The sequence below is a fragment of the Mastomys coucha genome, unplaced genomic scaffold (assembly GCF_008632895.1).
Source record: "Mastomys coucha isolate ucsf_1 unplaced genomic scaffold, UCSF_Mcou_1 pScaffold21, whole genome shotgun sequence".
Taxonomy (NCBI): domain Eukaryota; kingdom Metazoa; phylum Chordata; class Mammalia; order Rodentia; family Muridae; genus Mastomys; species Mastomys coucha.
This window is the reverse complement of record NW_022196904.1, coordinates 136,298,111-136,324,700: the sequence shown is the minus strand read 5'-3', so window position 1 is coordinate 136,324,700 and position 26,590 is coordinate 136,298,111. Positions and strand designations below refer to the sequence as shown.

The 26,590-nt window shown below is 48.9% G+C and overlaps 3 protein-coding genes across 5 annotated transcripts in view; 2 read left to right on the top strand and 1 right to left on the bottom strand.

Annotated features, from left to right (window-relative positions):
- The window catches only part of Bbs1 (Bardet-Biedl syndrome 1), a 19,346-nt gene extending 2,165 nt beyond the window's left edge, over positions 1-17,181 (top strand). Inside the window, exons 4-18 of one of the 3 annotated variants that reach the window (XM_031389234.1) lie at positions 503-775; positions 1,291-1,337; positions 1,430-1,468; positions 1,570-1,642; positions 3,577-3,708; positions 4,863-4,969; positions 6,356-6,476; positions 6,609-6,767; positions 8,294-8,363; positions 8,910-9,068; positions 11,128-11,261; positions 12,254-12,388; positions 12,967-13,053; positions 13,261-13,386; positions 16,305-17,181. In XM_031389234.1, the coding sequence (XP_031245094.1) occupies positions 503-775; positions 1,291-1,337; positions 1,430-1,468; positions 1,570-1,642; positions 3,577-3,708; positions 4,863-4,969; positions 6,356-6,476; positions 6,609-6,767; positions 8,294-8,363; positions 8,910-9,068; positions 11,128-11,261; positions 12,254-12,388; positions 12,967-13,053; positions 13,261-13,347 (1,623 nt within the window). In that variant the 3' untranslated portion in view covers positions 13,348-13,386; positions 16,305-17,181. Of the gene's footprint in view, positions 1-99; positions 419-502; positions 776-1,290; positions 1,338-1,429; positions 1,469-1,569; positions 1,643-3,576; positions 3,709-4,862; positions 4,970-6,355; positions 6,477-6,608; positions 6,768-8,293; positions 8,364-8,909; positions 9,069-11,127; positions 11,262-12,253; positions 12,389-12,966; positions 13,054-13,260 lie in introns of those variants that run through there. The other 2 variants (XM_031389237.1, XM_031389233.1) reach the window with 2 other exon arrangements.
- A 1,432-nt stretch (positions 17,182-18,613) lies between these two features.
- Positions 18,614-24,076, bottom strand: Zdhhc24 (zinc finger DHHC-type containing 24). The gene is made up of 3 exons (XM_031389232.1): positions 23,509-24,076; positions 22,142-22,419; positions 18,614-20,381 (listed from the first exon to the last, which is right to left on the bottom strand). The coding sequence occupies exons 1-3, from the start codon at positions 23,787-23,789 to the stop codon at positions 20,086-20,088; spliced, it is 855 nt and encodes a 284-aa protein (XP_031245092.1). The 5' UTR covers positions 23,790-24,076; the 3' UTR covers positions 18,614-20,085.
- A 510-nt stretch (positions 24,077-24,586) lies between these two features.
- The window catches only part of Actn3 (actinin alpha 3), a 16,566-nt gene continuing 14,562 nt past the window's right edge, over positions 24,587-26,590 (top strand). The window contains exon 1 of the mRNA XM_031389231.1: positions 24,587-24,828. Within this exon, the coding sequence (XP_031245091.1) occupies positions 24,685-24,828 (144 nt within the window). The 5' untranslated portion in view covers positions 24,587-24,684. The remainder of the gene's footprint in view (positions 24,829-26,590) is intronic.

The following is a 26,590-nucleotide window of genomic DNA, read 5'->3' as shown; positions in this document are numbered from 1 at the left end:
TTTCTGAGTTCGAGGCCAACCTGGTCTACAGAGTGTGTTCCAGGACAGCCAGGGCTACACAGAGAAACCCTGTCTCGAAAAACAAAAAAAAACAAACAAACAAACAAAAAGTTATTTCAATATAAATATAAAATAAATATACCTTAGCCTCATAGCAGAGAAGAATATTACAGCTATGTTCAAAGTCCCAAGTTCAATCCCCACTACTACAGGAAATGGAAAGGAATGAATAATAAACAGACAAACCTCTCATCCTCCCCTTAATACTCACCAGGCTCATAATTCAGGATTTGGTTTGATTTTCCTCTAGGTGTCATGAGGTAGGCATTCCCATTTTGCAAGAGAGAAACCTGAGTTCAGAATTAGTTAAGTAACTTTGCTAAGGAATACCTCTTCTAAGCCTCATGGGAAGACCTTGGTGAGTGTGAGGATGAATTAGTAAGCACCAGCAAAAAGGGTGAGTGAGATGGCCCTTACGCTGAGTGCTCTCTTCTCCCTATAGCTGGTGGTGGGAGACCTTGGCCCAGGTGGGCAGCAGCCCCGCCTGAAGGTGCTCAAAGGACCCACAGTACTGACAGAAAGCCCACTGCCTGCCCTGCCGGCCTCGGCTGCCACCTTCCTCATGGACCAACACGAGCCCAGGACACCTGCCCTAGCACTCGCCTCAGGACCTTGTGTCTATGTTTATAAGAACCTTCGACCCTACTTCAAGTTCAGTCTGCCCCAGTTACCTCCAAACCCTTTGGAGCAAGACCTTTGGAACCAAGCCAAAGAGGTAGGTGACATAGCAAACAAGAACTCAGACTGAAACCACTGAAGGAGGAGGACCAGACTCAGGAGAGTGGGCTCACAGTAGTGGAAGGCGGGCCGTAGCCCAGCTCTGGAGCAACAGTGAGATGCCGTGCTCGGCCCTGGGTGGTAGCTTCCTGGAAGGCACTGAGCCAGGTCCTTCGGAGAGCAGGAGCCATAGGACTCCTCTGCACTAACTACATCCCTTCCTACCTGTGTAGAAAGAGGAGCCAAAGAAGGAAAAGGCTCACTTGAGTGAGTGGGGGAGGACTCTGGAGTGTAGACACACATTAGGAGGCAACAATAAAGAGGATGATGGGTGTGGACATGATCCTGAGATGGATTCAAAGCAAGATCTCGGACTTGGGGTTGAGTGCCAGGCCACTGGGAAGAAAGCGAAGAGGAAGACCTGCCCTTGTGCCCAAGTATAAACATAGTGAGCTGGCTGAGGGTATGGCTGCTAGAGCTCACAGGCTCTCCCTCCTCCACTTGCTGACACAGGACCGGATTGATCCCTTAACCCTGAAGGAGATGCTGGAGGACATCAGGTGAGAGCGCATTCCCCACTGTGCACCCCTTCATCCTGAAGCCCTCCTATGAGCCCTCATGAAAGCTGCCATGTTGGCCACTGTCGTTGCAGGGAAAAGGCAGACGTGCCTTTGTCTGTGCAGTCTCTCAGGTAGGAGTCCCTCGGGGGTAGGGCGGAGGGAGGGGATGTCTGTGGGCTTGTACTAGAGGCAGCCAGGCCATGGCATGCTGGTGCCTTTTGTGTGTGTGCAGGTTTCTGCAGCTGGAGCTGAGTGAAATGGAGGCGTTTGTGAACCAGCACAAGTCCAAGGTTATCAAGCGGCAGGTAATACCCTTTCTCTTTGTTATTGCCCTATCAGGGTGCTTACATTTTTTAAATTGTGCGTGTTCATATGCAGACAGGTGCATGTGTGTGCACATGGGGGTGCAGGGCAGATGATGCCTCAGGTGTCATCCCTAGGAAAGCTGTCCATCTCCTTTGAGATACGGTTTCTCTTGGCATCGAGCTTGCCAATTAGGCTACATTAGCTGTCCAGGAAGCCACAGGGATCCATCTGTCTCTGCCTCCCCAGCACTGTCACCATGCCTGGCATTTCTTGCATGGCTTCTGGGGATCAAACATGGTTCCTTCTATAAGAATGACTCCACAACCTAGAGACACCCACTTCTTGCCATTTCTGAACATTTCCTTCACAAATGTGCTTTTTGTTTGTTTGTTTGTTTTTCAAGACAGGGTTTCTCTGTGTAGCCTTGGCTGTCCTGGAACTCACTCTGTAGACAGGCTGGCCTCGAACTCAGAAATCCGCCTGTCTCTGCCTCCCAAGTGCTGGGATTAAAGGCGTGGCCACCACCGCCTGGCACCAATGTGCATTTTATGTTGCTTCCCTTGAGTGACATTTTGAGAACACTATATTCTGAGCCTTACAAAGCCTTTGATAATTTTAAGTTCTTTAATTATTTAGTTGATTATGACTTTTTTCATTTGTTTGATTTGGCTGGTTGCTTTTTTATGACAGCATCTCATTAGTTGAGTTTGGCTTTGCTCTCCTGATCGTCTTGTCTCTGCCTGAGTTTGCAAGCCTGCACCACCACCCTCAGTGGTCTGCTTCACCATGTGTGCCCACCACCCCTCCAGCACCCCTCTGTGCAATTGTAATGATGCCTGTACAGCATACAACATATTCATTCAAAGAAAAACATGTTGCTTCTGCTGGTTTCCGTAGAGAAACTCTTTAAAAATGAAGCTTTCCTCTCTGATGTCTAGTTACAATTACAGAATGAACAGGTGTCTACTGTAGAAGTTCCAGAAAAGCTCTGCTCTCATTGCTCAGAGAGTATCTGTGCTTAAGGGTTTAGCTTCTAGCATGTTTCTGTGTTCACATATATTACTTTATTTTGTTTTGTTCTTTGAGACAAAGTCTCACTATATAGTCACAGCTATCCTGGAGCTTACTACATAGACCAGGCTGGCCTTGAATTTACAGAGATTCACCTGTCTGTGCGTCCTGACTGCTGGGATTAAAGGCTTGTACCACTCCTGGATTGTAGACTTTTTTTTCTTCTTCTTCTCTTTTTTTTTTTGGAATTACATTTTTTATATTTATTTTATGTATGTGAGTACACTGTAGCTGTCTTCAAACACACCAGAAGAGGGCGTCAGACCCCATTACAAATGGTTGTGAGCCACCATGTTGTTGCTGCGAATTGAACTCAGGATCTCTGGAAGAGTAGTCAGTGCTCTTAACCACTGAGCCATCTCTCCAGCCTGATTGTGCACATTTTTAAAAGATACATTTTATTTTTATTTTGTGTGTATGAATGTTTGCCCACATGTGCAGATGTGCACTGCATGTGTGCCTGCTGCCTGCAGACGCCCATGTCATGGGATCTTCCTTTAAAACCTGTCTTTTTGTTTATTTGTTTGAGACAAGGTCTTGGTAGGTAGTTTGGGCTAGCCTGGAACTGAGTTTTAAGCTAAGCTGGCCTTGAACATGCAACAGTCCTACAGCCCTTGCTGCCACAATTCTTTGACTACAGGTGTGAGTCACACCCAGCTCTTAAACGTGTATTGTGTTGGTTTAGACTCTGAGTGACTCAGAAGTGGTTTAGACAATACTTACTGTTACGCATTTAGGTTTGTAGAAGAAACACCTTTGCCATCAGCATTCAGGTACACTTCTCATGCTTGTTCCTGTTTTGCCCTCTCCCTTCCCTCCCCTGGCTCTGGGGTGTCTGGGAACATGGTGGGGTCTTCTACAGACAGTCATCACCACCATGACCACCCTGAAGAAGAACCTGGCTGATGAGGATGCCGTGTCCTGTCTGGTGCTAGGCACTGAGAACAAGGAACTCCTAGTGCTGGACCCTGAGGCCTTCACCATTTTGACCAAGGTCAGTATCAGGTCTGTCCCTGATTATATGCAAGGTCCAGGCTGTGTTCCTCTTGTTCTCTCAGTGTGAGTAGCATCTGTTGAGAAAGTGTAGCTAAGGTTAAAGAAAGGTTAGATTTCCCAAAATCTCGCCACTCCTAAGTCTGGTGTGAAAGGTTCAGCACAGATCCGTCCAGACATTCTTGTGTGTGGAATAGTTGTCTAGCTTGGTTCAAACGTTGTTGCTTTATAGAGAGGTATATTTCTAGTTCATTACTGCTACTGTGATAAAACACTCTGACCAAGAGCAACTTGGGGAGGACAGGGCTTGATTGACTGACAGCTCCAGGTTACAGCTTACCCTTTCAGTGAAGTAAGGTGGAGCCGCCATCACAGCACATCCACAGCAGAGAGAAGAGAGGAAGGAACACACGCACTGTCTGTCAGCACTGGCTTCATCTGCAGCTGGCTTGCTCCACTCAAACAGCTAAGGGCCCAGCCAGTGAGTTCAGATTGCCCACATTCAAGGTGTCCCTTGCCAACTCAATTAACAATAAAGACAATTGCCCACGGGACAACCTGACCTAGGAAGCTCCTCAACTGAAACTCCTCTCGGGCGAGTCTAGGATTCGTCTCGTCGATAGCGAGTGCAAGCAGTACAGTATCCTTAGACAGACAGGCTCATGTGCAAAGCCAACAATTTGTTCTTTTCACGTTACCGTATAATGTTAGTATCTTCCTTTGTTCATAAAACCATGCCAATCTTTTTGTTGTTGTTATTTGCTTTTTTTTGCAGTGTAGCCCAGGATAGCCTTGAACTTGTGCTCCTCCTGGCTCCATTTCCCAAGTGCTGCTGGTATTATGGGGTGTACCACCACTGCAGCTTCTTATCAGCCCTTTTAAAGGCTCCACATTCTCCATGCAGTTGTATATGTAAATACATACATACATGTATTTACTTGGCTACTTGGTGTCCACCTACATGACTTTTACTGTTATCAATGCTGCTCCTGGGGTCTTCCTACTCAAACACCCGTGTATATACCGTGTATATCTAATTCTGTAGGCTTAAAGCTGTGACCAGTAGGAAGTGAACGAAGAGATCAGCATTTTAGTCAAGAATTTAAACAGTTTCTTCCCACCATGGTCAGTAGGTTTGAGCTATTTTCTTTGCAGATGAGTCTGCCCAGTGTCCCCGTCTTCCTGGAGGTTTCCGGTCAGTTTGATGTGGAGTTCCGGTTGACTGCTGCCTGCCGAAATGGGAGCATCTATATTCTGAGAAGGTAGCTACAGCTGTGGCCTCAGACATCTGGTGGTTTCAGAGGCTTGCAAGATGAACAGGGGGTTTAGGCTGGAATTTGAGATTGGAAAGATAGGGGAATTTTATAAAGGAGGTTGAACTTTGAAGGATAGAAGGGAGGAGGAGCCTGATGGGTAAGAGCTGGCATGAGGGCAGTAATATGAGAGCAGCGTAGCCAGAGGATGGAGGATGCAGTCAGAGGGTGGAGGAAACAGGTACCATCTCCTGTATTTGTTATATTGTTTTATAATGTATGTGACACATACACTAGTTTGATATTTCAGACAGTGTTTGTTTGTTTGTTTGAGACAGGGTTTCTCTGTGTAGTTCTGGCTATCCTGGAACTTGCACTGTAGACCTCTGTAGCTTTGAACTCACAGAAATCAGCACCCTGCCTCCTGAGTGATGGGACTAAAGGTGTGCACCACCACTGCCCAGCTAAATTATTTTATGTTTATGAGTATTTTGCCCATGTGCATGTCTGTATGCCACATGCATGTGAGATCCAGAGTCTAGAAGAGGTCATCTAGCCTCCTGGGACTAGATTTCAGGTAACTGAAAGCAATGATATAGATGCTAGGAATTGAACCCAGGTCTTTTAGAACGGCAATCAGTACTCTTAACCTGTGAGCCAGCTCTCCAGCCCTCCGGACAGTCTTTTAACTCAAGACATTTGTTGAGCATCTACTATTCATTCAGTACTATACAGGGGTTGGAGGTTCACTGGTAAGTGGAATGCTGTAAACATGGTCCTGCCTTCTTAGGGAAGACATATAGTAAAAATAATGTAAGTTAAATGAGTACTTACTGAGAAGAAATGGGGGCTTAGTGGGAAAAGAAACATCATTTGGGTTGGCGGCATGAAAGGGCGTGCACCTGTAGTCCCAACATTTGGAAGGCTAAGAAGGGAGAATTCCTGGAGCCCAGAAGCCAGTGAGATGCACCCTTTACACAGCCTGGAGAAAGTGGGTCACACCTATAGTTGAAAGGCAGAGACTACCCCCTCTTTCTGGAACAGGATAACTAAGGAGAGACTAGAAAACTGATGGGCCATCCTTATCTGATAAACCAGTAAACTTTCCAAGTCCAATAGCACTGGCTAGACCACTCTAAGGTAACGTATTCAGAACTCTAAAATCCCAGGACACTTGTCACCATAGTGAAGGGCAGGAGGAGACAGTAGGAAAACATACCTGATGTCATCCAGGGTCACACATCTTCAAAGTGGTAGGTGGAGAAATGATCTCATCATTTGCTCAGGACCAGGGATGTCCTTGGGTTAATCTAGTGGGGCTGAGAAGGGATAGGTCAGCCGGGGAGCTAGACGCAAGGCTTCTCTGGGCAGAGGGATTGTGTCTTTATTCCACAGAGACTCCAAACACCCCAAGTACTGCATCGAGTTGAGTGCCCAGCCTGTGGGGCTGGTCCGTGTACACAAGATCCTGGTGGTGGGCAGCACCCAAGAGAGTCTGCATGGCTTCACCCACAAGGTGTGATCTCCCCCCACCCCTCCACACTGTCTGCCCTATGAGCCCAAAGCTGTCTATTACTTGCCGCTCCAGCTACTCCTTATTTCCATGGGAGTCCTGAGCTCCCTGCAGACACTGCCTGTTTCTTGCCAGGGTAAGAAATTGTGGACAGTGCAGATGCCTGCAGCCATCCTGACGATGAACCTCCTGGAGCAGCGATCCCGGGGCCTGCAAGCTGTCATGGCTGCTCTGGCCAATGGGGAAGTCCGAATTTACCGAGACAAGGCCCTGCTTAATGTCATCCGTGCCCCGGTGAGCATGCCTCCAGCACTGCTGCTGGCTCTTCCTTACCAGAGCCCTATTCTTTGTTCTTCACTAATTGTTATTTAATCTTTGACATGAATATAATTGATCCCATTCACCCGCATTTCCTTCTCATCTGCCCCCAACTCCTTGTGATACCCCTTTCCCCAACAGGTCTCCCTTCCTATTTTCATGGGGTTTTGTTTTGTTTTGTTCATATAATCCACTGAGTTTAATTAGGGTTGTTTGCATGTGTGTGGGGTGGGTTGACTTACTGGGTCATGGCTGGTGGCAATTTACTGGTGGCAACACCCTGAATAAAAATGAGTCCCCTACGTCCAGCAGCATTAACTCCATAGCCCCTCAGCTCAGGTGAGGCATCATCAGCTCATGTTACACCCGTCCAGCCTGCTTCTTCACTGCCTCTCCTGACCCCATCGGGATGGGCCTTAGAAATACAGGTTGAACCCCTCACAATGTGTATCGTTGCCACTTGACAGGGGAAGGGGCATAAATTGACTAAGCCCTTGACTCCAGGGAGTTTCTATGTGGTGATAGCTGGCCAGAGAAAGCAGAGGGGCTGAGTGATTTGGGGCCAACTCAGTTTGCTGTATTAGATTTCAGGGCTGACTATTGGATATTGGATAACCAATTGGGATTGTTTTTTAATTAATTTTGTGTGTATGGCTATTTGCCTACATGCATGTCTGTGCACCACATATACACAGTTTCCATGGAAACTAGAAAAGGACATAGGATCCCCTGGATCTGGGGCCACCATGTGGATGTAGGATTCCAACGAGAGTCCGCTGCTCAAGCAGGCAATGCCTTGACTCCTGATCTGTCTTTCCTGCTCCAGGGCTCTGCGTGTGTGTGTGTATATATGTGTGTGTGTGTGTGTGTGTGTGTGTGTGTGACTGTGCCACTGCAAGCATGTAGAGGTCAGAGGACAAGTGTTAGGAATGGACTCCTTCCAAGGGTTCTAGGGACTGAATTCAGGTTGTCGAGACTCACACAGTGAGAGCTTTTTCCCTCCGAACCATCTCACCTCATGGAATTTAACTCCCTACTGGAGTTTGATGTCACTGTATAAAACCTGGAAGCAGTAGTTGGCCCTGTGGTACTGAGAAGGTACAGGGTTGGGAGAACGAAAGAGGAAACTGGGTAAGACAGACTAGAATCTGATGTGGAGGACCTGAAATAACTTGCTATGAAGAAGAAAAGCCATTGGAGGTTTGTGGTTTTTGAAAGGCAGCAAAGGTAACCAAGAACCCAGTGCAGGTAGATTAGGTAGCCCAGGGAACTGATTAGAAGGCCACCCCAAAAGAGGGTAGGGGTGCTTAGTGTAGAACTTCAGCGCAGCCAGGGAAATTAGGAGGGAAATGGATAATTCAAGCAATATTTCCAAGGCAACATGGCTACTACTTCTCCTCACTCCTTTCCCATTTTAACATTCATTTGGGCTCTCCCCTCCAACCCATCTTGCTCTTCCTCTCAAGCTCTTTTCCCAGCTAAAGTCTGTTTTCCCCATGTAGGATGCAGTAACCAGCCTGTGCTTTGGCCGATATGGACGAGAAGACAACACCCTCATCATGACTACTAGAGGTGAGGACTCAGATCTGGGAAGGACAGTGGGGCTGGAGTGAGGAGGATGAGAGATTCTGTGGGGAAGGAGTGGTGTGGATAGAGACAGGTGGGACCCCAGGTCTGCGGACATGCCCTGTGTAAGATTGGATCAGATCATAATAGTTAGATTGTTTGCCTAGGAGCTGATCCTGGCCAGACTGTGCCTTCAACATCTACCCAAGTGCTAAGAACATCACAACTCTTCATGAACAGCTGCTGAATGAGTGAGTGAGTGAGTGAGTGAGTGAGTGATAAGAGACTGCTGACAGCCAAGTGTACTGTCACACAACTGTAATAGCAGCACTTGGAAGGTGGAGGCAGGCAGATCAGGAGATCAAGTCTATTCTAAGCTATATGGATCCTTCTTCAGGAGAAAAAAAAAGACTTGAGATATTTCATTTCTTCTAGAAAGTGAGTCTCGTCAGAAAGACAGACATGCTTGGACAAGAGTGCAGTTGTTTGGGGAAGAATGGGGAGTAGGGTAAGACGGGGGAAGGGATATGTTTTTGTTTGCTCACTTCACAGGTGGTGGCCTGATCATCAAGATCCTGAAGCGCACAGCAGTGTTTGTGGAAGGGACAGGTGAGGTGGGCCCACCACTAGCACAGACAACAAAACTCAACGTGCCCCGAAAGACCCGGCTGTATGTGGATCAGACCCTGCGGGAGCGAGAAGCTGGCACAGGTGAGACTTAGGGAAGAACACAGAATCCCACTGGGTGCCTTGGGCATGAGTGAGATCTTAGCCAGTGGGAAAGGCCAGAGGTCTACTTCCCTCAGGTAACAAACTAATCCTCATGGCAGAGGGTGATGCTGGTGAGAGCCAGGACCCCTAGAACCTGAGGCAGTAGTTCTTTCAGATGCAGAAATTCTCAAGAGAAAAGTAGGAACTCACAAGGATTCTTCCCCTTGTTATGTTTCCTGCTCACCATTCATTTGTTACCTGTGATGACACCAAGCGTGCAAGGTATAGGGCTATCCCCTACCTGGCGAGCTTAGTCCATCTGGCCAACTTCATGTTGTGTTCATTTCTTCTAAGGGCTGTCTGGAGCATAATGATGGCTCACACCTTTAATCCCAGCACTTGGGAGGCAGAAACCGTAGATCTCTATGAGTCTTGAGATCAGGGAAAATTATATAGTGAGATTCTGTCTTAAAAACAAACCAAACAAAATAACAACAAAACGTGTAAGTGAAATAATGGAAAAAGTGTCAAAAAGAAAACCAGTAGATACTTAAGTTCTATAAAGGGACCAGATATAAAAAATCTTAAAATCTCATAGTCTTGGGCTAGAAAGATGGTTCAATGGTTAAGAGCACTGGCTGTTCTTTCAGAGTACCTGGCTTTGATCCCCAGTACCTGCATAGTGGCTCACAATCATCTTAAGGCCTTTTCTGAGGGATCTGATGCCCTCTTTTGGCTTCCACAGGCACTGCACTCATGTGCACATATAGGCACACACATATACACACATTAAAAAAAAACAAAACTTGTTTTTTTTTTTTGGTTTTTCGAGACAGGGTTTCTCTGTGTAGCCCTGGCTGTCCTGGAACTCACTCTGTAGACCAGGCTGGCCTCGAACTCAAAAATCCGCCTGCCTCTGCCTCCCAAGTGCTGGGATTAAAGGTGTGTGTGACCACTGCCCAGTGTAAGCTTTTTTTATATGTACCAATAATATCTGACTGGCAAAAGTGATGGGAAAAGTCTGTTCACAGTAGCAAAGAGATTCCTAGAAATAACTATTGACAAGAAAATGTACAGTCTAGCCGAGCGGTGGTGGCGAACACCTTTAATCCCAGCACTTGGGAGGCAGAGGCAGGCGGATTTCTGAGTTCGAGGCCAGCCTGGTCTACAGAGTGAGTTCCAGGACAGCCAGGGCTACACAGAGAAACCCTGTCTCGAAAAACCAAAAAAAAAAAAAAAAAAAGAAAAAGAAAAAAGAAAATGTACAGTCTAGTAAAGAAAATTGTAAAACTTCCTTCGTGATGGGTGTGGTGGCCCACATGTCTAATCCTACCTCTTGGGAGGTGGAAGGTAGCATATCAAGTTCCTGATCAGCTTTGGCTACATAGTGAAACCCTGACTGAAAGCCAAAAGAGCAACCTCAGAACAACAGCTCTAGTGCCATTAGCCACATCTGAGGGTCATCTGCACCTGGCAAGTGGTGAGGGCTAAGGGACCAAACGAGGGGACTTAGGGATGGGGGCAGTGGCTGGGTGGTTGAGCTCAATGTGGATAGGACCTTAGATGGAGATGGCTAAGAGGTAGTTCAGAGCAGAAGCAAGCCTGGGCACCCATAAGCTGCTAGAGACACACTGTACAGTAGTGTCTGCACATTGAGGGCTTACCATGTGGATATGGGGACACGTCTGAAGCCTTTAGGAGCTGGAAGCTGGTGTTCTGTAGGCAGAGGCAGGGCAAGTCCTATATTATCCAGAGAACAAGATGGTGGATGAGAAGACCAATATCAGCCTTGAAACTGAAATCCAGCCTTGAGGGCTAAACAAGAGGAACAGGGATGGAGACTAAGATTGTGTGAGCAGTGAGGTGGTAGAAGAACCAGGAAGGAGGAACAGGGCATGGTCCACAGCGTCCAGCATGGCCCTCCCTATCCTGATCTGCCCAGCATCTGCAGGCCTTGCCCTGCCTATCCCACCATGCCTTCCTTTCCTATTCTTCTCACGTAATCTAAGCAAGAGTACTTTCGCCTTGTACTGCTTCAGCCATTATGTCGCCTCTGCAGCCATGCACCGGACCTTTCAGACTGACCTCTACCTGCTGCGCCTGCGAGCTGCCAGAGCCTATGTTCAGGCCCTGGAGTCCAGCCTGAGCCCCATGTCAACCACAGCTCGGGAGCCACTCAAGCTGCATGCTGTGGCAAGTATCCAGGTGTAGGGACATTAGGGGTAGGGGTGAGTGGCATCCTCCCTGCTGCACAGGCAGGCACCCAGAGCCATTGCCAAGCTACCTAGCCCTGTGCTCCCATCTCACCTCCTCACAGATCTAAAGCCTGAAGCCCCTGTCCTGAGAGGGCTGCTCAGCCTTCTATACTCTCCTCTCCTGTGGCTGCTACAGAGGGGCACGTGCTCTTTTGTTCCATGCTATACATGCTCAAACAGACGCCTAGGCTGGAGTGGGGTGTAATAAGCACAGAGTAGTTATGGTGGGACATCGTGCATCCCAGGAACCTGGAGGGACTCTCCTACCACACACTCACACACACACACATACACGCACACATACATGCACACACGCACACACACTCACGCATGCAAGCCTGAGGGTCCTCACCAGTTCTGAGTGGACCTGAGTGTGTTTTCAGAGCCATTTGTATTCTGATTGCTCCTTTTCTTTTCTTTTTCTCCCTCCTCCCCAAGGCAGGGTTTCTCTGTGTAGCTCTGGCTGTCTTGGAACTCACTTTGTAGACCAGGCTGGCCTCAAACTCAGAGATCCACCTGCTTCTGCCTCCCCAGTGCTGGGATTAAAGGCCTGTGCCACCATGCCCAACTTCAGTTGTTTCTTTTCTAAAGAGAGTGGCTAGATATAGAAGAAGAAAGAATTGAGCCACTTAGAATGGGAGGGGGTGGCCTTTAAATCATTGAGCCACCAGGATGGGAAAGGAAGGCAGTCACGCCCTGGGGTCAGTGACTAGCACAGCTGCAGCCCTGAGCTAAGGGAATCCATCCAGACCTCCCCTGTTGTGTGCCCTCGCCACATCTCTCTGCTCCTGTGCCCTTTAAGAAGCAGACTGATAGAACTGGAGAAGAGTGTCTTGAGGCCCTCGGTGGAGAGGCAGCTGGCACGATGATGGTATTCAGTGTTCAAGGCTAATGGATCCTAAGGGCCTCTTCATCTTACTCTCTCCATAGGTTCAAGGCCTGGGCCCCACCTTTAAGCTCACACTTCACCTACAGAATACCTCAACGGCTCGGCCAGTACTGGGGCTGCAGGTCTGCTTCCTGTATAACGAGGCACTCTATGCCCTGCCTCGGGCCTTCTTTAAGGTACAGATCTCCATGCTGATGTGGGCTCCCAACAGTCAGGGCTGGGGGTGGTGAGTGCCCATATTAAGTTGTGGTAAGAGTAAGGGAATGAGCAGTAGACCAACACAAGCCAGAGACCAGACTCAGCCCCTGCCTCCACTGCCTTTCTCCCAGCCAAAGAGACCCCAGGAAGCCACACAGAAATAGCTGTGTGGGTTTTTCCTCTACACCCCTGATTGGAGAGGGCAGGGGCTCCAGAACTCCTGCTGAAAAGGAGCCACTCTCTGCCCCAGTCACTGCAGAAGCAAAGAACCTGGTTCCCCCAGGGCCAAGTTGTCCTCAAGTTGGGAGAAGCAATAATCAAAACTCTCACACAGAGAGGAGTCATCCTTGGCAGACATCAGGAGGTCAAGGTTAACCAGACACGTGGGCCCTAGGCACGCATGCCCCAGGCATGCACTTACCCTCCCTGCACCTGTCAGTCACACTTGCTCAGGCTGAAGCATCCGGAGAGGACAGGCATAAATGCTTTGTAATCTACCAGATGCTGTCTAGGTACGTGGGCTTTGAGGGCTAGTCTATTTCTGTTCCCCAAATAGGTTCCCTTGCTGGTACCAGGACTCAGTTACCCACTGGAGACCTTTGTGGAGAGTCTCAGTAGCAAGGGCGTCTCAGACATGATCAAGGTAGGACCCTGGGGAAGCAGTAGGATGAGGGTGGAGAAGACTGTGGGGCCCTGGGCTGTGATGTGTGTTAGCATAGCAGAGGCCTCCCAGCCTTCCCATCCCTATGGCAGGTAGGCTGGGAGCCTGTCACCTGAGCTGGCAGACAGACTTACTGTTAGTGAAGAGGAAGGCCAAGTTGCCCCCTCTGCCATGTCTTTTCCTCCCTAGGTGCTAGTGCTTCGGGAAGGCCAGAGTGCTCCCCTGCTGAGTGCCCACATCAACATGCCCGTGAGTGAGGGTCTGGCAGCTGCCTGAGCCATGGACCACCATTCAAGCCTCCACAAAATGGAGCAGGTCAGACCCAGTGACTTCCAGTGTCACCAGACTACTTCCCCTGGCAGCAATGTATGAGACATCAGCTCCCTGTACCTCTCTGAAACAGTCCCTTGCTCCTCACCTCTGCCAGTGGGCCTGAGCAAGAAGACATGGAGTGCTCAGAATCAGCTCCTCCTCCCTCACAACCCACCCAAGCACTGTCCCTCAGTTCCTGCTGCCTGCCACTCTCACCAGGTCCCAGGAAGAGATGTGAGGTGGTAGGGTGAGCATAGCATAACCACAGTTCCTCCCTCCCTCCCTCCCCCTTCTTTCTTTCCTTCCTTCCTCCCTTTCTTCCTTCCTGCCACTCACCTATTTCAGGTCAAGGCCACAGTTGATCGAGGGCTTGAGATGTCTGCTGGTACTGATCCTCTGTTGCCCTTTGAAGTTGCAGGGTGTGGATGCTGTCAGCTTAGTTTACAGGCACATGTGCTAAGCTTTCCCAGCTAAAGAGGGGCTCCACTTTCTACCCTGAAGCCCAGGAGTCACAGGGCTGTCCCTGGGTCCTAGATGAGCCACAGAGATTGCCAGAGGAGGTGGTGCAAGAAGTAGATAGAATCCATGTGAAGAGCTAGATCCAAGCAGCAGCTGCTCCTGACATGGATGCCCATGTCCAGAGACAGTATTTTGAAATGGAATGCCAAGCTCAATAGTGGAGCTAGGGCTGGTGGCACTGGGAGAGGTGCAGACCTAGGATCTGGGAAGTGACCCAAGAGGCAGATGCCGACAAGTGCCTGTCAGAATTCACTTAGGTCCAGGATCCCAAGATGGTCCTGAGGGTGAAATACTGTGCAGTGGCCAGAAAATGCCTGGGGTCACTGAAAAGGTACACCCCAGGGGGATGGAATGAAGTTGAAGACTAAAGGGAGATGTCTTTAGATCTCAAGTGTCAGGACCCCTGGCCCCCCTCCCCTCAGAGACTGTTCTGGATCACTTCAGAAGCAGGAGCCCTGTTCTGGGGAGAGCAACATTTCCCCAGTCTGATCAGGTTCAGCCTGGCGTGTGGCACCAGCTTAGGCTTGCAGGCTTCCACCTCCTCTCCAGTATAAGAGGTTGGCCTGGATTAACTCTAAGCCGTCGTCAGCTTTAGCACCATTAGAGCTTGGCAGCTCCTCAGGAAAAAGAAAAGAATCAGTCCAAGGTGATAACTTCACTGCATAGCTTTTGTCCATAAAACCAATGTCTCTAAGCTAGCCACCACTGTCCAGTAACAGCCTCTGTGCCCATGTGGGGGCCAGGGTGGCACTGACCACCTTGACCCTTCCAAAGGGTACCAGGCTAAGAGACAGTGGGCCTGGACCAAAGAAACAGCAATCCTCCTCCTCATATTGCCCATCCCCCTCAAGACAGGCACTACCTGAGCAAGGATAGCAAAGGGTTCTTTGTGCATCAGCCAGCAGAGGCACAGCTGGACCACAAGGGAGGTCTAACTGGAGACAGGAAGATGACAGTGGAGAGTGAGTATTGCTGAGAGTCCGAGACCCCAGCCTAACCTGCAGCACTAAACAGGGAGGAAGGTCTGCCCAAGGTGTTGAGCCCCTGTCACTGCTGTCATGTGAGTGGGCTGTGTTATCATCGCGCCAGGTTGGGTGTTGGATCATGACACCCCAGTCCTTTTCACCCAAGTCAAGCTGTGAAATCAGAACAAAAATATTTGATGTGTGCTCTCTCCATAGCTATTCATGATGATACAAGGGGTAAGACATATGTTCAGGCCCTACATGAAACACAGTGTCATACTATGCTTGCCTAGTAAGAAATGCATGCCATGCACCCACTCTATGCACATAAAAGAAAATGAAGTATAAACAGTGCAGAGTATCCAGTACTCATGGGAGTGAGAGCTCTAGGAAATTGTGAACTTAAGGATGAGAAGAGTCTATCTTTTTTAACATAATACTTATATTGAAACACACACCTATGTAGTGATCTGGAATAGACTATTTAAAGTAAAATGTCCTCTCCCCATTCCACAGGACCATTCCAGTACAACAGCCATTTTCATTATTTTAAATATATATATTTCTCTCTCTCTTTCTCTCTCTCTCTCTCTCAAGAGGGGGGAGTATGTCTGTGAGTACAGGTGCCCAAGGAGGCCAGAAAAGGATCCCCAGGAGCTGGAGTTACAAGTGGTTGAGAGCTACCCAGTATGGGTGCTGGCAGCCACACCTGGGTCCTTGGCTAGAGTAAGGGCTCTTACCCACTGAACGCCTCTCCAGCCCTGTACTCTCCTTCAGTCATTCGTCTTAGACGGTGCCTAGTGCCTGTTGGCTCCCTGTTGTAACAGATGAGTGTTTGGTGCTCTTGAGATGCCTTCCCTGCCATCCCCCCACCCCGCTCTCCTCTCCATGTTTTATATAATCAGTACTCACTGGTTACATTGCTGTTTATATTGATTTGTGAAAGTCTTAGTAAAGCTGAGAACTAACTATAACCATTTTTGAACTTTTAGATGTTTTCATGGAATTAGCACTTGATTTGACTTTTCTTTCTTTCATTGCTTAGTTTTCTAATATACCATTGAAAATTCCCCCATCCAATCTCAGTTCATTTCTCAGGACACTTCCTTCATACCTTGCTTCTGTGTAGACTCCTCTATAAGAAAGTTCCTTTTCCTGTTATCCCAGGGTTAGATCCCCTGATTCCTGGGTTCCATGTCTTCTTACTCTGCCCTCACTGGGTAGAACACATCCAAGGGTAACTTCGCTGTAAAACCTACCTGTGATGGTTATTTCTAGCTGTCAACTTGACTATATCTGGCCTCCATTCAGAAATGAAGGGCACACCTGTGAGCCAGATCTTGAGGCCGAAGACACAGGCTTTTGATCTGGATCTTAAAGCATAGTGGCCATGAAAAGCTCAGGCCCAGGGAAGGTAATTCATGCTTTTAATCCCAGGAAACAGAGGCAAGCAGATTTCTTAAGTTCAAGCTAGCCTGGGACAGAACAGATTCCAAGTAAAGAACATCTTGGGTCCAGACATGGTGGTACACACCTTTAATCTCAGCCATACTTTCTGCTGGAGGCCTTTATAAATAAGGACAGTGGAAGAAGGAAGCCTTGCTTCTTCTTTGCTTGCTTGCACTGACTTGGCAGCACATCTGTTGGAGCCTACTTCTTCAGGATTCCAGCCTATACAGAAGACCAGCTGAAATACCCAGCCTCGTGGGACTGAGCAACTACTAGACTCTTGGACTGCCCATTCACAGATGCCCATTGTTGGTTTAGTCGGATTGCAGCCTGTAAGTCATTCCAATAAATTCCCTTAATATATAGAGACATTCCATAAGTTCTCTGACTCTAGAGAACCCTGACCAAGACACCACCCACATCTTTATACCACTGCTTGTCTGGACACTGCTGTGTTCAGCTCACATATGTAACAGTTTGGGTAGTAAAACAAAGCTGGGAATAGTTTTCCTATAGGCAAAGTTTCCATGTCTTCTGTGTTCCGTCCTAATTGTTACTTTGAAGTGTGAGTAGATGGGCATTCCTCCTCAGGGCTGCCCTGTTCTCTGTCTGGGACTCCAGTTAAGCTCAATGTCTGACAAATGGTCACTCCTGAGAGAACTAGATTGATTCTAATTTTCTTCTCTCTTCTTTCATGGTCATCTTTTTGCTTTGTTTTCTGAGAATGAGAATTTTATAAGCTTTTCTTAAGTTTCAGACTGTTTTTCTTAGTTCTCAACTCCTCTGTTCAGTCCTTATATTTTCTTCTCTTTAAGTTTTGCATTTGTTTGTGTGTAGCCTAACAGCATCCAATTAAACAAAAACTCATAATTTATTTTATTTAATGGGGGGGCGGGGGGGCTAATAGGAAGCACTCAAGGGCTTTAACTGATATTGAACCAGAGAATAAAGCAAAAATACAGAGTCCTTCATCTGGGGTGGGGAGAAGCAGAGGGTGAGGTTTTGTTTTTGCACAAAAACCCAGGCCTGTGTGTGTGGAGGGTGTGCAGGGCTGCCTGCAGCCACAGCAGAGCCCCAGGGGCACAGCCTAAGACTCCTGTGGTCTGGACTCTCCCTCCAGGCCCAAGATTGGGTCCTTTTTTATTCTCTTTACAATATAAATAGAATTTCATAATGAATTTATTTCATAAAATGATCTAGCTTGAAAGGTGGCTCAGAGTGATGAAGAACAGTTGCAGAGAATCTGGGCTCTGTTTCTAGCATCCATATGGCATGATTCACAATGGCCTGTGACTCCAGTTCCAGAGGATCTGACCACCTCTTTTGGCACTAGGCACCCAAGTGGTTCACATACATACATGTAGGCATTCATAAGCATAAAATTAAAAAAAAAAGTGAAGGTGCATTCTACATTGCAGAGAAGCAAGAACCATAAAAATATTTTTTAAATTATTTAGTTTAATTTTATTATGTGCATTGGTGTTTTGCCTTCATGTATATCTATGTGAGGGTGTCAGATCTTGGAGTTACAGTTGTGAGCTGCCATGTGGATGCTGGGAATCGAACCCTCATCCTCTGGAAGGGTAGTCAGTGCTCATAACCACTGAGCCATCTCTCCAGCCCACTATAAAAATATTTTAAATTTAAAAGGAAGCCAAATGTGGTAGTTCACACCTCTAAACCCAGAATTGAGAAAGTTTACACAGGAATGTCAATGAAAGTTCAAAGCCATCCTGGGTTACATAGCTCCAGGCCAGTCTGAACTGCTGTGTCCACCAAACAAAGGAAGAACAAAGATGTTATGATTACAAATACAGTAAACAAAAGACTCTACAGTGAGGGGCCATTGAGACAGCCCAGCAAGTAAAGACCTGCTGACCCAAGTTCAATCCCAGGTCCCCAGTGGTGGGAAGAACCACATTACCCTCTGACCTCCACACATGTGCTATGTCACAGGTATGCCTCTCCCTCACACACAAAAGGAAAATTAATCGTTAAAAAATCAAGTGCTTGGGGCTGGAGAGATGGCTCAGCGGTTAAGAGCACTGACTGCTCTTCTGAAGGTCCTGAGTTCAAATCCCAGCAACCACATGGTGGCTCACAACCATCTGTAACAAGATCTGATGCCCTCTTATGGAGTGTCTGAAGACAGCTACAGTGTACTTACATATAACAATAAATAAATCTTTAAAAAAAATCGAATGCTCTTTATGTGTGCTCAACAATCTCTTCCTAAATCCTTTATAGTAACATTAAAATATAAAATATAAAAATAAATCCACTCAAAAGACATGATCTTTGTCAGAAAAAAAAAGCTTTATTGAAAATATTTAAAGCTGGCATGGTGGTGTACATATTTAATCTCTTGAGTTTGAGGCCAGCCTGTCTAAATAGTAATTTCTAGGCTAACCACAGCTACAGAGCTACAAATTGAGGCCCTGTCTCAAAAAATAAAAATATTCATTGACCTGAAAAGTCAATCTCACATAGATGTTGCTTTTTCCCCAAGCTAACATACAGTCCATTGAATTCCACTTATTTCAAGGTGGGTTTTCATTGGTGAAATCTGAAGAACTGATTCTCAGATTGATATGGAAGAGCAAGGGCTCCTAGGGTGTGACTCCTACTAAGTAGGGGGGGGAGTGTACATGGGGTGGGGGTGGGAGTGGGGTAGGAAAATGATGAGTGGAAGAAAACAGAAAATGTTTGGTTATGGTATATTCAGATTTCCATGTGGAAGAGAAGGAGAGGACCATACCACTAAATGCAGTCATTTGGACACATCTCAGAAACAATATGCCCTCTTCTTGTCTCCATGCCCATGCATGCACACAGCCATGCTCACTCTCACGCATGCACACACACACATGCATGCACACACATGCACACACACGCATGCACACACGCACACACGCATGCACACAGCCATGCTCACTCTCTCTCACGCATGCACACACACACACGCACGCACGCGCACACACATTAAAATCGCCCTTCAGGAACTCTGGAACGCTTGGAAGCTAGTTATTTTGGCCCTGCTGTTCCCTTTCTCACTTCAGCTCTGCAGAAGTAAAGCAGATTCAAAGACCTGGGTTCAAATCTAACCTCTTAGGCCAGTCATGGTGGCAAATGTCTTTAATCCTAGCACTCAGAAAGGAGAAGCGGGTGGATTTCCTTAAGTCTGAGGCTGGTAAGGTCTACCTTTCTACCCCACAATCTTGTCACATGGTCTAGCAGGGCTTTCCTGTTTCTTACAGGACAAAGATCCTAACTGTGGTCCCGTCTACAGGTGAGCTACAAAGCTTCCTCCAAGCCCCTGCATCAGACATGTTTCTATGGAGTGTTAATCTCTAGAGCATATGCGGATTGTCCTTGCCTGGATCCCACCACACCCTGCCAGGGCCAGAGGAGGCAGAGCCCTGGCCCACTGGGATCTCAGGCCTGATGGGGGAACTGGGAAACAGCAACCAAAACAGCAAGGTGAGGGACAGGAACCCAGCAAGGACGGCGGAGGCACTTTACCACCCTGTAGAGGGTCAGGCAGGCAGGCCAAGTAGCCCCCCTTGCTGGACTCTCCTCTGCTAAAAGGGCCGACTATAGAGATGGATGAGCCCACATCAGGCAGGTTCAATGAAGGAGCTAGTGCTGCCCACGATACACATGAAGGGGAAATCTGGCCTCCCTCCTGTGGCTGGCATAAATCAAAAACAAGTTCTCAGTTCGATCCTCTGCTCCCTTCTGCCCTGTTCAGTTCTGACTCTACCTGCACTCAGGAAGTCATAAGACCCACATCAGTTGGAGTCTGGAAAGTGATCCCATCTCCAGGCAAAGGAGAGGCTAGAAAAGGCCAGAACCAGACTAGGGCCCAGCGAGGCCCCAGGGCTGCCTGCAGGTTGTGGCAGGTGCCCAGGTCATAGGAGTGGCGACCCCGAGCCCACTCCCAGGTGGTCTGGCCCCGAAGCAGCAGCATCCCATGGAAAAGCAGCCCAGCACCGCACAACAGCGCACCTGCCACACATGTGTCCACCACAAAGGCCAGGGCGAACTGGGCCAGAGACACTTTCCCTGTGGGGGGAAAACAGAAAAGGTCTCAGGGAATAGCAATTGGCTGGCCTTCCCAAACCCCAATCCTGCCCTCCTCCCATCAAAGAAGCTCATAAATTCAATTACTTAGTTATACCTGGGATCTGTGTTACATGGAAAAGTATATCATTTACCATCTTGACCTCAGTAGGCAGCTAGTTCTTGCTGAATAATCAATTGACCTCCAGAGGCTATGAAGCACTGGGCTAAGTGAAAGAAGCGAGGCATGAAGGGCCATGGGTTGTGGAATATGCTTCCTGTGAGCTATCTTGAATGGGCAAACGCATGCACAGAAAGCACATTAATGATGGTTCAGGCTGAGGGAATCTAGGAAGTTTCAAGAGGGGCTCTTACTGGACACAGCATTTCTCTTTGGAGTGAATATGTTCTGAAACTACACAGTGGTGATAGTTGTACTACACTATATATACTAAATACAGATATTTAGTATATTTAGAAATATACTAAAATCTACTGAGTTGTATTTCTGGAGCCTATTGGCTAGCTGGCCTGGCCTAGCTGGCAAAGTTCCAGGCCAATACTGCCTTAAACAGAAGGTGGAGGGTTGTCTTCTGGGCATGGGTAAGGCTGCTGGCAGTTGATGCTTTAGGTTCAATAGATTCTGGGATTGAGAGGCTGGGAGCCTGAGTCAGTGTCTGGGGACAGTGAGATAAGCTATGATAACTTCAGGAAAGCACCCAGCCTCAGACACAGACCCACTGAGAGGAGCACTTGTGTATGTGTGTGTGGATGTGGGAGGGCCGAGAGTATTTAAGACAGAGGTAGGATTCAATACAATGAGGAGGCATGGTAATTTCTCAGAATGGCCAGGGACATTGCAGAACAAGATCAAAAGAAACAGTGGAAAGGTCGAAAGAAAGGATTCAGGAAACAAAGCCCAAAGTGTTCTGGCTTGAAGGGACAAAGGATACACAAATCCATCGGACTTTTTTTTTTTTTTTTTTTTTTTCGAGACAGGGTTTCTCTGTGTAGCCCTGGCTGTCCTGGAACTCACTCTGTAGTCCAGGCTGGCTTCAAACTCAGAGATCCGCCTGCCTCTGCCTCTGCCTCCCAAGTGCTGGGATTAAAGGCGAGTGCCACCACTGCTCGGCAATCCATGGGACTTTTATCTTGGGAGGTGTCAGAGGAAAGAGGAGTACTCACACCATCCGGTAACCCAATCAAGTCTCCTCCCAGTTCCCAAAGGGAAGGGCTTCCCTGCCTGTAACTTTCACTGTCTCCCCACTGCCCCATCAAATCAGACCCGTGTCTCACCCCAGGATCCATAGCCTCTACCACCCAGTCCCGACTGTCATTCTAGCCCTCATTTTCATTGTGCCCATGAAACTGCATTTGTTCCTTTTAGGGTTTGTGTATATACAATAGCACTCATTCTCTGTGTGTGTCGGGGGACCATTAGGTCCACCTCCCCTAAGATAACCTTCTAGCACCCCAACAACCCATGGGCTCTCAAATCAGCCTTTCCTCTTCTGTAGCAAGCCCTGGGGTCCTTCTTGATTCTGGGGGCCAGAACTCTGCTCTTGTCCTGGAGCACCAGGTAAAGTACTTAACACTCAGCTAAGCAGCAGGCTTCCCTTTCTCCTTAAATGACCCTGGAACTGGGTCCCCAAAACATTGGCCAAGAAAACCAGCTGGACACCACACCTCCCATGGGAAAGGGCTGTGCTCCCCAGCCCAATGCAAGGGTCCCTGGCTCCCGAAAGGTTCAGAAAGCTCCCCACCTGTGAGTAGCATGAGCCAGGGCAACAGCAGTAGAGCCACCGTGTAGAGGGCTGAGTGGGCCTGCAGCAAAGCTGACAGGGCGGGGCTTAGCAGCACTGAGACGTGGAGCAGGACACCAGCAGCGTGAAGCAGGAGGCACAAGAAGGGCCGGTAATTATGGAAGCCCACACAACGGCCCAATAGGCGACAGTGATGGTCACGACGTAGGATGCACACACGGCAGGCAGAGCAGTGCCCACTACGCGGTGGCACCTGGCTTTGGCACTGGTAACAGTAACTGCAGGGGGTGGGGGCAAGGACACAGATCAGTGCCCCCAGTAGCTCACAATGCCCCAGATCATGCTCAACCTCAGCCTCAGAGACCATCTTGGGAAAGCAAGGACAGTCTCTGTCTCCGCCAAGCACCTCCAGCTAGTAGTTACCTCCGGTGATGTGCAAAGTTTTCAAAGGCTTGGCAGTACTTCCCCCACTAACATCTCTTTCACCCTCTTCACTCCAGACACTGACCTTGTGGTTCTGGAATATTCTGGGCATACAGTGGCTTCGGGCCTTTTCTAGGTCTGCTTCTCTCTCCCAGAAACCAGTTCAAAATTTCCCAAGTGGCTGACTCCACCACCTGAGTGACGATCACCTTGGCCACTTATTTATTTTTAGTTTTTAGTTCCAAATGGACAAGTTAGTCTTAACATATTTGCGGATGTTATGGCTTTTTAGTAAAAACGTAAATTAATTAATCAAGCTAATTAACAAATCCATCACTTAAAAGTCTTGTACTGAAAATTGACCATCTATTTAACATTGAAACGTTATGCTGGGGAGATGGCTCAGTGGTTAAAGGCATTTGCTTCACAGGCCTGACGAAGCTGTTCACTCTTCTGAACCCACGTGGTAGGAGAGAACCAACTCCCGAAAGCTGTCCTCCAACCTCCACCTGTGTGCTTCGGCCACACGCGCCTGGACTCAGACACACTTCATACATACAGATACAAGTAATAAAAATAACTTCTCGCCTTCTTTACCCTGCTCTGTGTTTTGTTTCCATATCATCCTTTACCATCTATTTTATGCAATTTGCTTTTTTATTGCCTTATTATTATCTTTTATTATCTGCACCTTCCGCCACTGAAATCCACTCCAGGAGGTCCGGCATCTGTTTTCACTTGAGTCCTCGGAACTGTGCCTGCTCAATATCTGAATGAATAAGTAGCGGATGCCAGGTTCTAAAGGATTCTAAGGTTCTAACAACCCGGATGCTAACGTCATCTAGGTTCTGACACCTCAAGTTCTGGGGCCTCTCTGGGTACCAGGGCCCCCCAGCACCCCCCGACCCCGCTTCAGCCCGCCGACCCCCGAGCCCGACACTCACGCCCAGCCCTGGCCCAGGCTGCGGCCAGCGAGCATCACTCCCCGAATGCTGGGATCCGAGCGCAGGAAGAGCCCCACGTTGCCCAGTAGATTGAGCAGCTGATAAGCAGCCAGCGCCAGTTGCAAGGCCCGGGCCAGTGGTCCCAGCGGGGGTGGCCCAGGACCCAGCACCATCACGTAGGCTAGCTCCAGGACCACGACAGCGGCCCACAGCGCGGTGAGCACCAGTGGCATCCGCGCGGGCGCTCCTTCTGCGTCCCGAACTACCCAGGGCTCCACCATGGTTGGACCCCACCGGTTTTCGGATCTCTGGGATCCCACAGCTTCCGTATTGGGAGGGCATAGCAGCGGACTGATGTCTGTTGCGACCAATAGGAGCTCGGCAGGGGTGAGTTGAGCACCAGACTTACAGGGCGGGCCCACAGATAGGGAGAAGTGATTGGCTAACTGACCAGATGTTCGAAAATTCAATTGGTGCTGCCGCCCAGGTGTCAAAAAGAAGCCGTTGCCCAGCGTACAGCAGCGGCCGCCCCCTGGTGTGGCTCGCTGCCACTCAGTGAGGATTGAGTTGCAGCCCCCGGGGCGTCGGGGTTTCCCGGCTCAGCACATTCTCCCTTCACTCCTCTGCAGCCGCCCCGGTATTAATAGACCTGGCTGGCCCTACCATCTGGCCCGGAGCCCTTCCCCATGCTCGGGTGTCTCCATCAGCCTAGAAAACTTCCCAAACAACTTGTTGCCTTGTTACAGGCTGTGAAATAGAAATAGGGGTCTGTTTCTCGCGCGCAGTGCTTAGGAGGGACAGACAGACTCAAGTCCAAGGGGCAGCCTTTAGGATGCCTGCAGCCACCACTTGGACTCCACTTTATAGATGAGGAAACAGACAAAGTCCATGGCTGTCCCAAAATCACACAGCAAGCTAACCACAGAGTTGAAATGCGAACCCGCTACCTAGGCCAGTAGTCACCCCAGCATCCCCCGCGATTCCGCAATCTTTGACTCCAGCACAATCCCTTCTCTGGTCCAGACCCAGCCTCCCTCGCCCCCTATGTGGCCCCACCCACGTACCCCATATTTAGTACGAACCCGATCTGGGGGCTGGGCCGGGCCCTACTTAACCCGGCCTGAGCATGCGGGAGCTCGCCCAGTGGAGCAGAGCGAAGCCAAGAGCCTGAGCAAGATGATGATGGTTATGCAGCCCGAGGGTCTGGGGGCCGGGGAGGGGCCCTTCTCTGGCGGCGGGGGCGGCGAGTACATGGAACAGGAGGAGGATTGGGACCGCGACTTGCTGTTGGACCCGGCCTGGGAGAAACAGCAGCGGAAAGTGAGTGCTCACCCATTTCCCAAAGGCAAAAACTGAGGCTGGGAGGCCAGGCAGTTCTTCTCTGGCATCTGGGTAGTTCAAGATCAGAGACTGCCTGTAATCTAGATTGCAACTCCTCAAAGCAGGCTCTGCCCACCAGCTATCTGCTGTCCTCAAAGATCAGAAGAAAGGCTGAGAGTTCTCATGAGGGATTTAGGATGACAAGGACACCATGGAGTCCCTCAGTGACTCTCCAACAACTTTAAGCCCACTGCCCCCCTTGTGTTGGTGAAAGTGGATTTTGGACAAGGTCCAAGAGACCCAACTTGTTCTTGGGTGGGAGGTGAGGGGTTCCTCTACACACCCACCCTGTTCTCCAGTTAAGTATCCCTAGACCCCATCCTGAGGAGAACATGCCAGACACACAACCAGTGGATTTGGGGGTATAGGAGAAAAAAAAATCTCATATTCCTCCCCATCCTCTACCATGTCTTCTGCTCTGGGTGATGTTCACAGTCCCTCTACTGGCTTGACAACTGAGGAAACCGAGGCCCAGAAAACGGTCCAGATAGGCAGCCTGTTATATGTTGTGAGGAAGAAAAGAATGCCCCCATCTGAGGGTCTTTGTTCCTTGCCCCACCCCACTCTTTCCCAAGATACCCCTCCCTGTCTAGAAGCCCTGAGTCTGCTGAAAAGGCCAGAAGGTCAGGAGGAGGGGAGCCCCGGGTCCCCTTACCAGTAACTTAACCCAGGCTCCCACATGGATACTTGTGCTGAGGCAGCGCCTTTGTGGGAGCTCAAGAGGGCCATGAGGGCAGCTGTTGCCCAGGCCCAGCCTTGTAGGGCACTGCCCCCTCCTTCCCTGGATTATTTTCACTCCTAGCTCCCAAGGGAGTAGGACACCTGGGTTCCCTGAAGAGAAAATGATTCCATCCGAACTGAGAAATTTTTGAGGATCTGCAAGCCAGGCTTAGGGTGGGCACCATGAAGCCATTAGACTTGCCTTTTACCAGCTGTGTGTGCTTTCGGGAAAGTAGAGGACTTTGCAGGACCTGAGAACCCCAGAATGTACAACCAGATCCTTTCCGCTGTGTTAGATGACAGGAGCTGACTGCAGGGGAGGGGTGAGAAGCCTGAGCTGGATGGAATGAGGCCTGGGATGATCCCCCACTCCCCCCAATCCCTTCCCCCAACCCCATCCCCCCTCCCCTGCACCTGTCTCCAAGCATGGCTGTGGTCCCTGAGTGCCTGCAATCCCCGGGGTGATGTCATCCCTGCCTCTGGCTACAGCTGCCATTTTCTCCTCAACAACCCTTGCCCCACCCTCAGCCAGCCAGCCCTCTCCCAGATCAAAGTCTGTGTGCTCCTAGCATAACATCTGTCATTCTCTTTGTTGCCTTTGTCATTTAAAATACCAGAATCATCCTTTCGTTCCAATTTCTAGCTATCCATGTCCATCAACAATGTCCGCCACCAACGGAAGTCCACCATTAATCCATCAACAGAACATGGTATAGATGCTCTGAAAACCAGTTAGCAGGCCCTGTAGGTGGATATGTGCGTTTTTCTTCCTCACTCCACATTGTTTATCTCGAAGCTGTACAGCAGGTACCACCCTGCCCCATCCATCCTTGCTCCCCCATTCTTCCTCACTTACCAGGGACTCCAATATCTATGGCTTCCAGCTTTGGAACACTCTGTTCTCCCCTAATATCAGAGTCCTCTTTGATTGACAGTATTTAAAAAAATTGGTTCATAAACATTTCTAGGCTTTTTTTTTTTT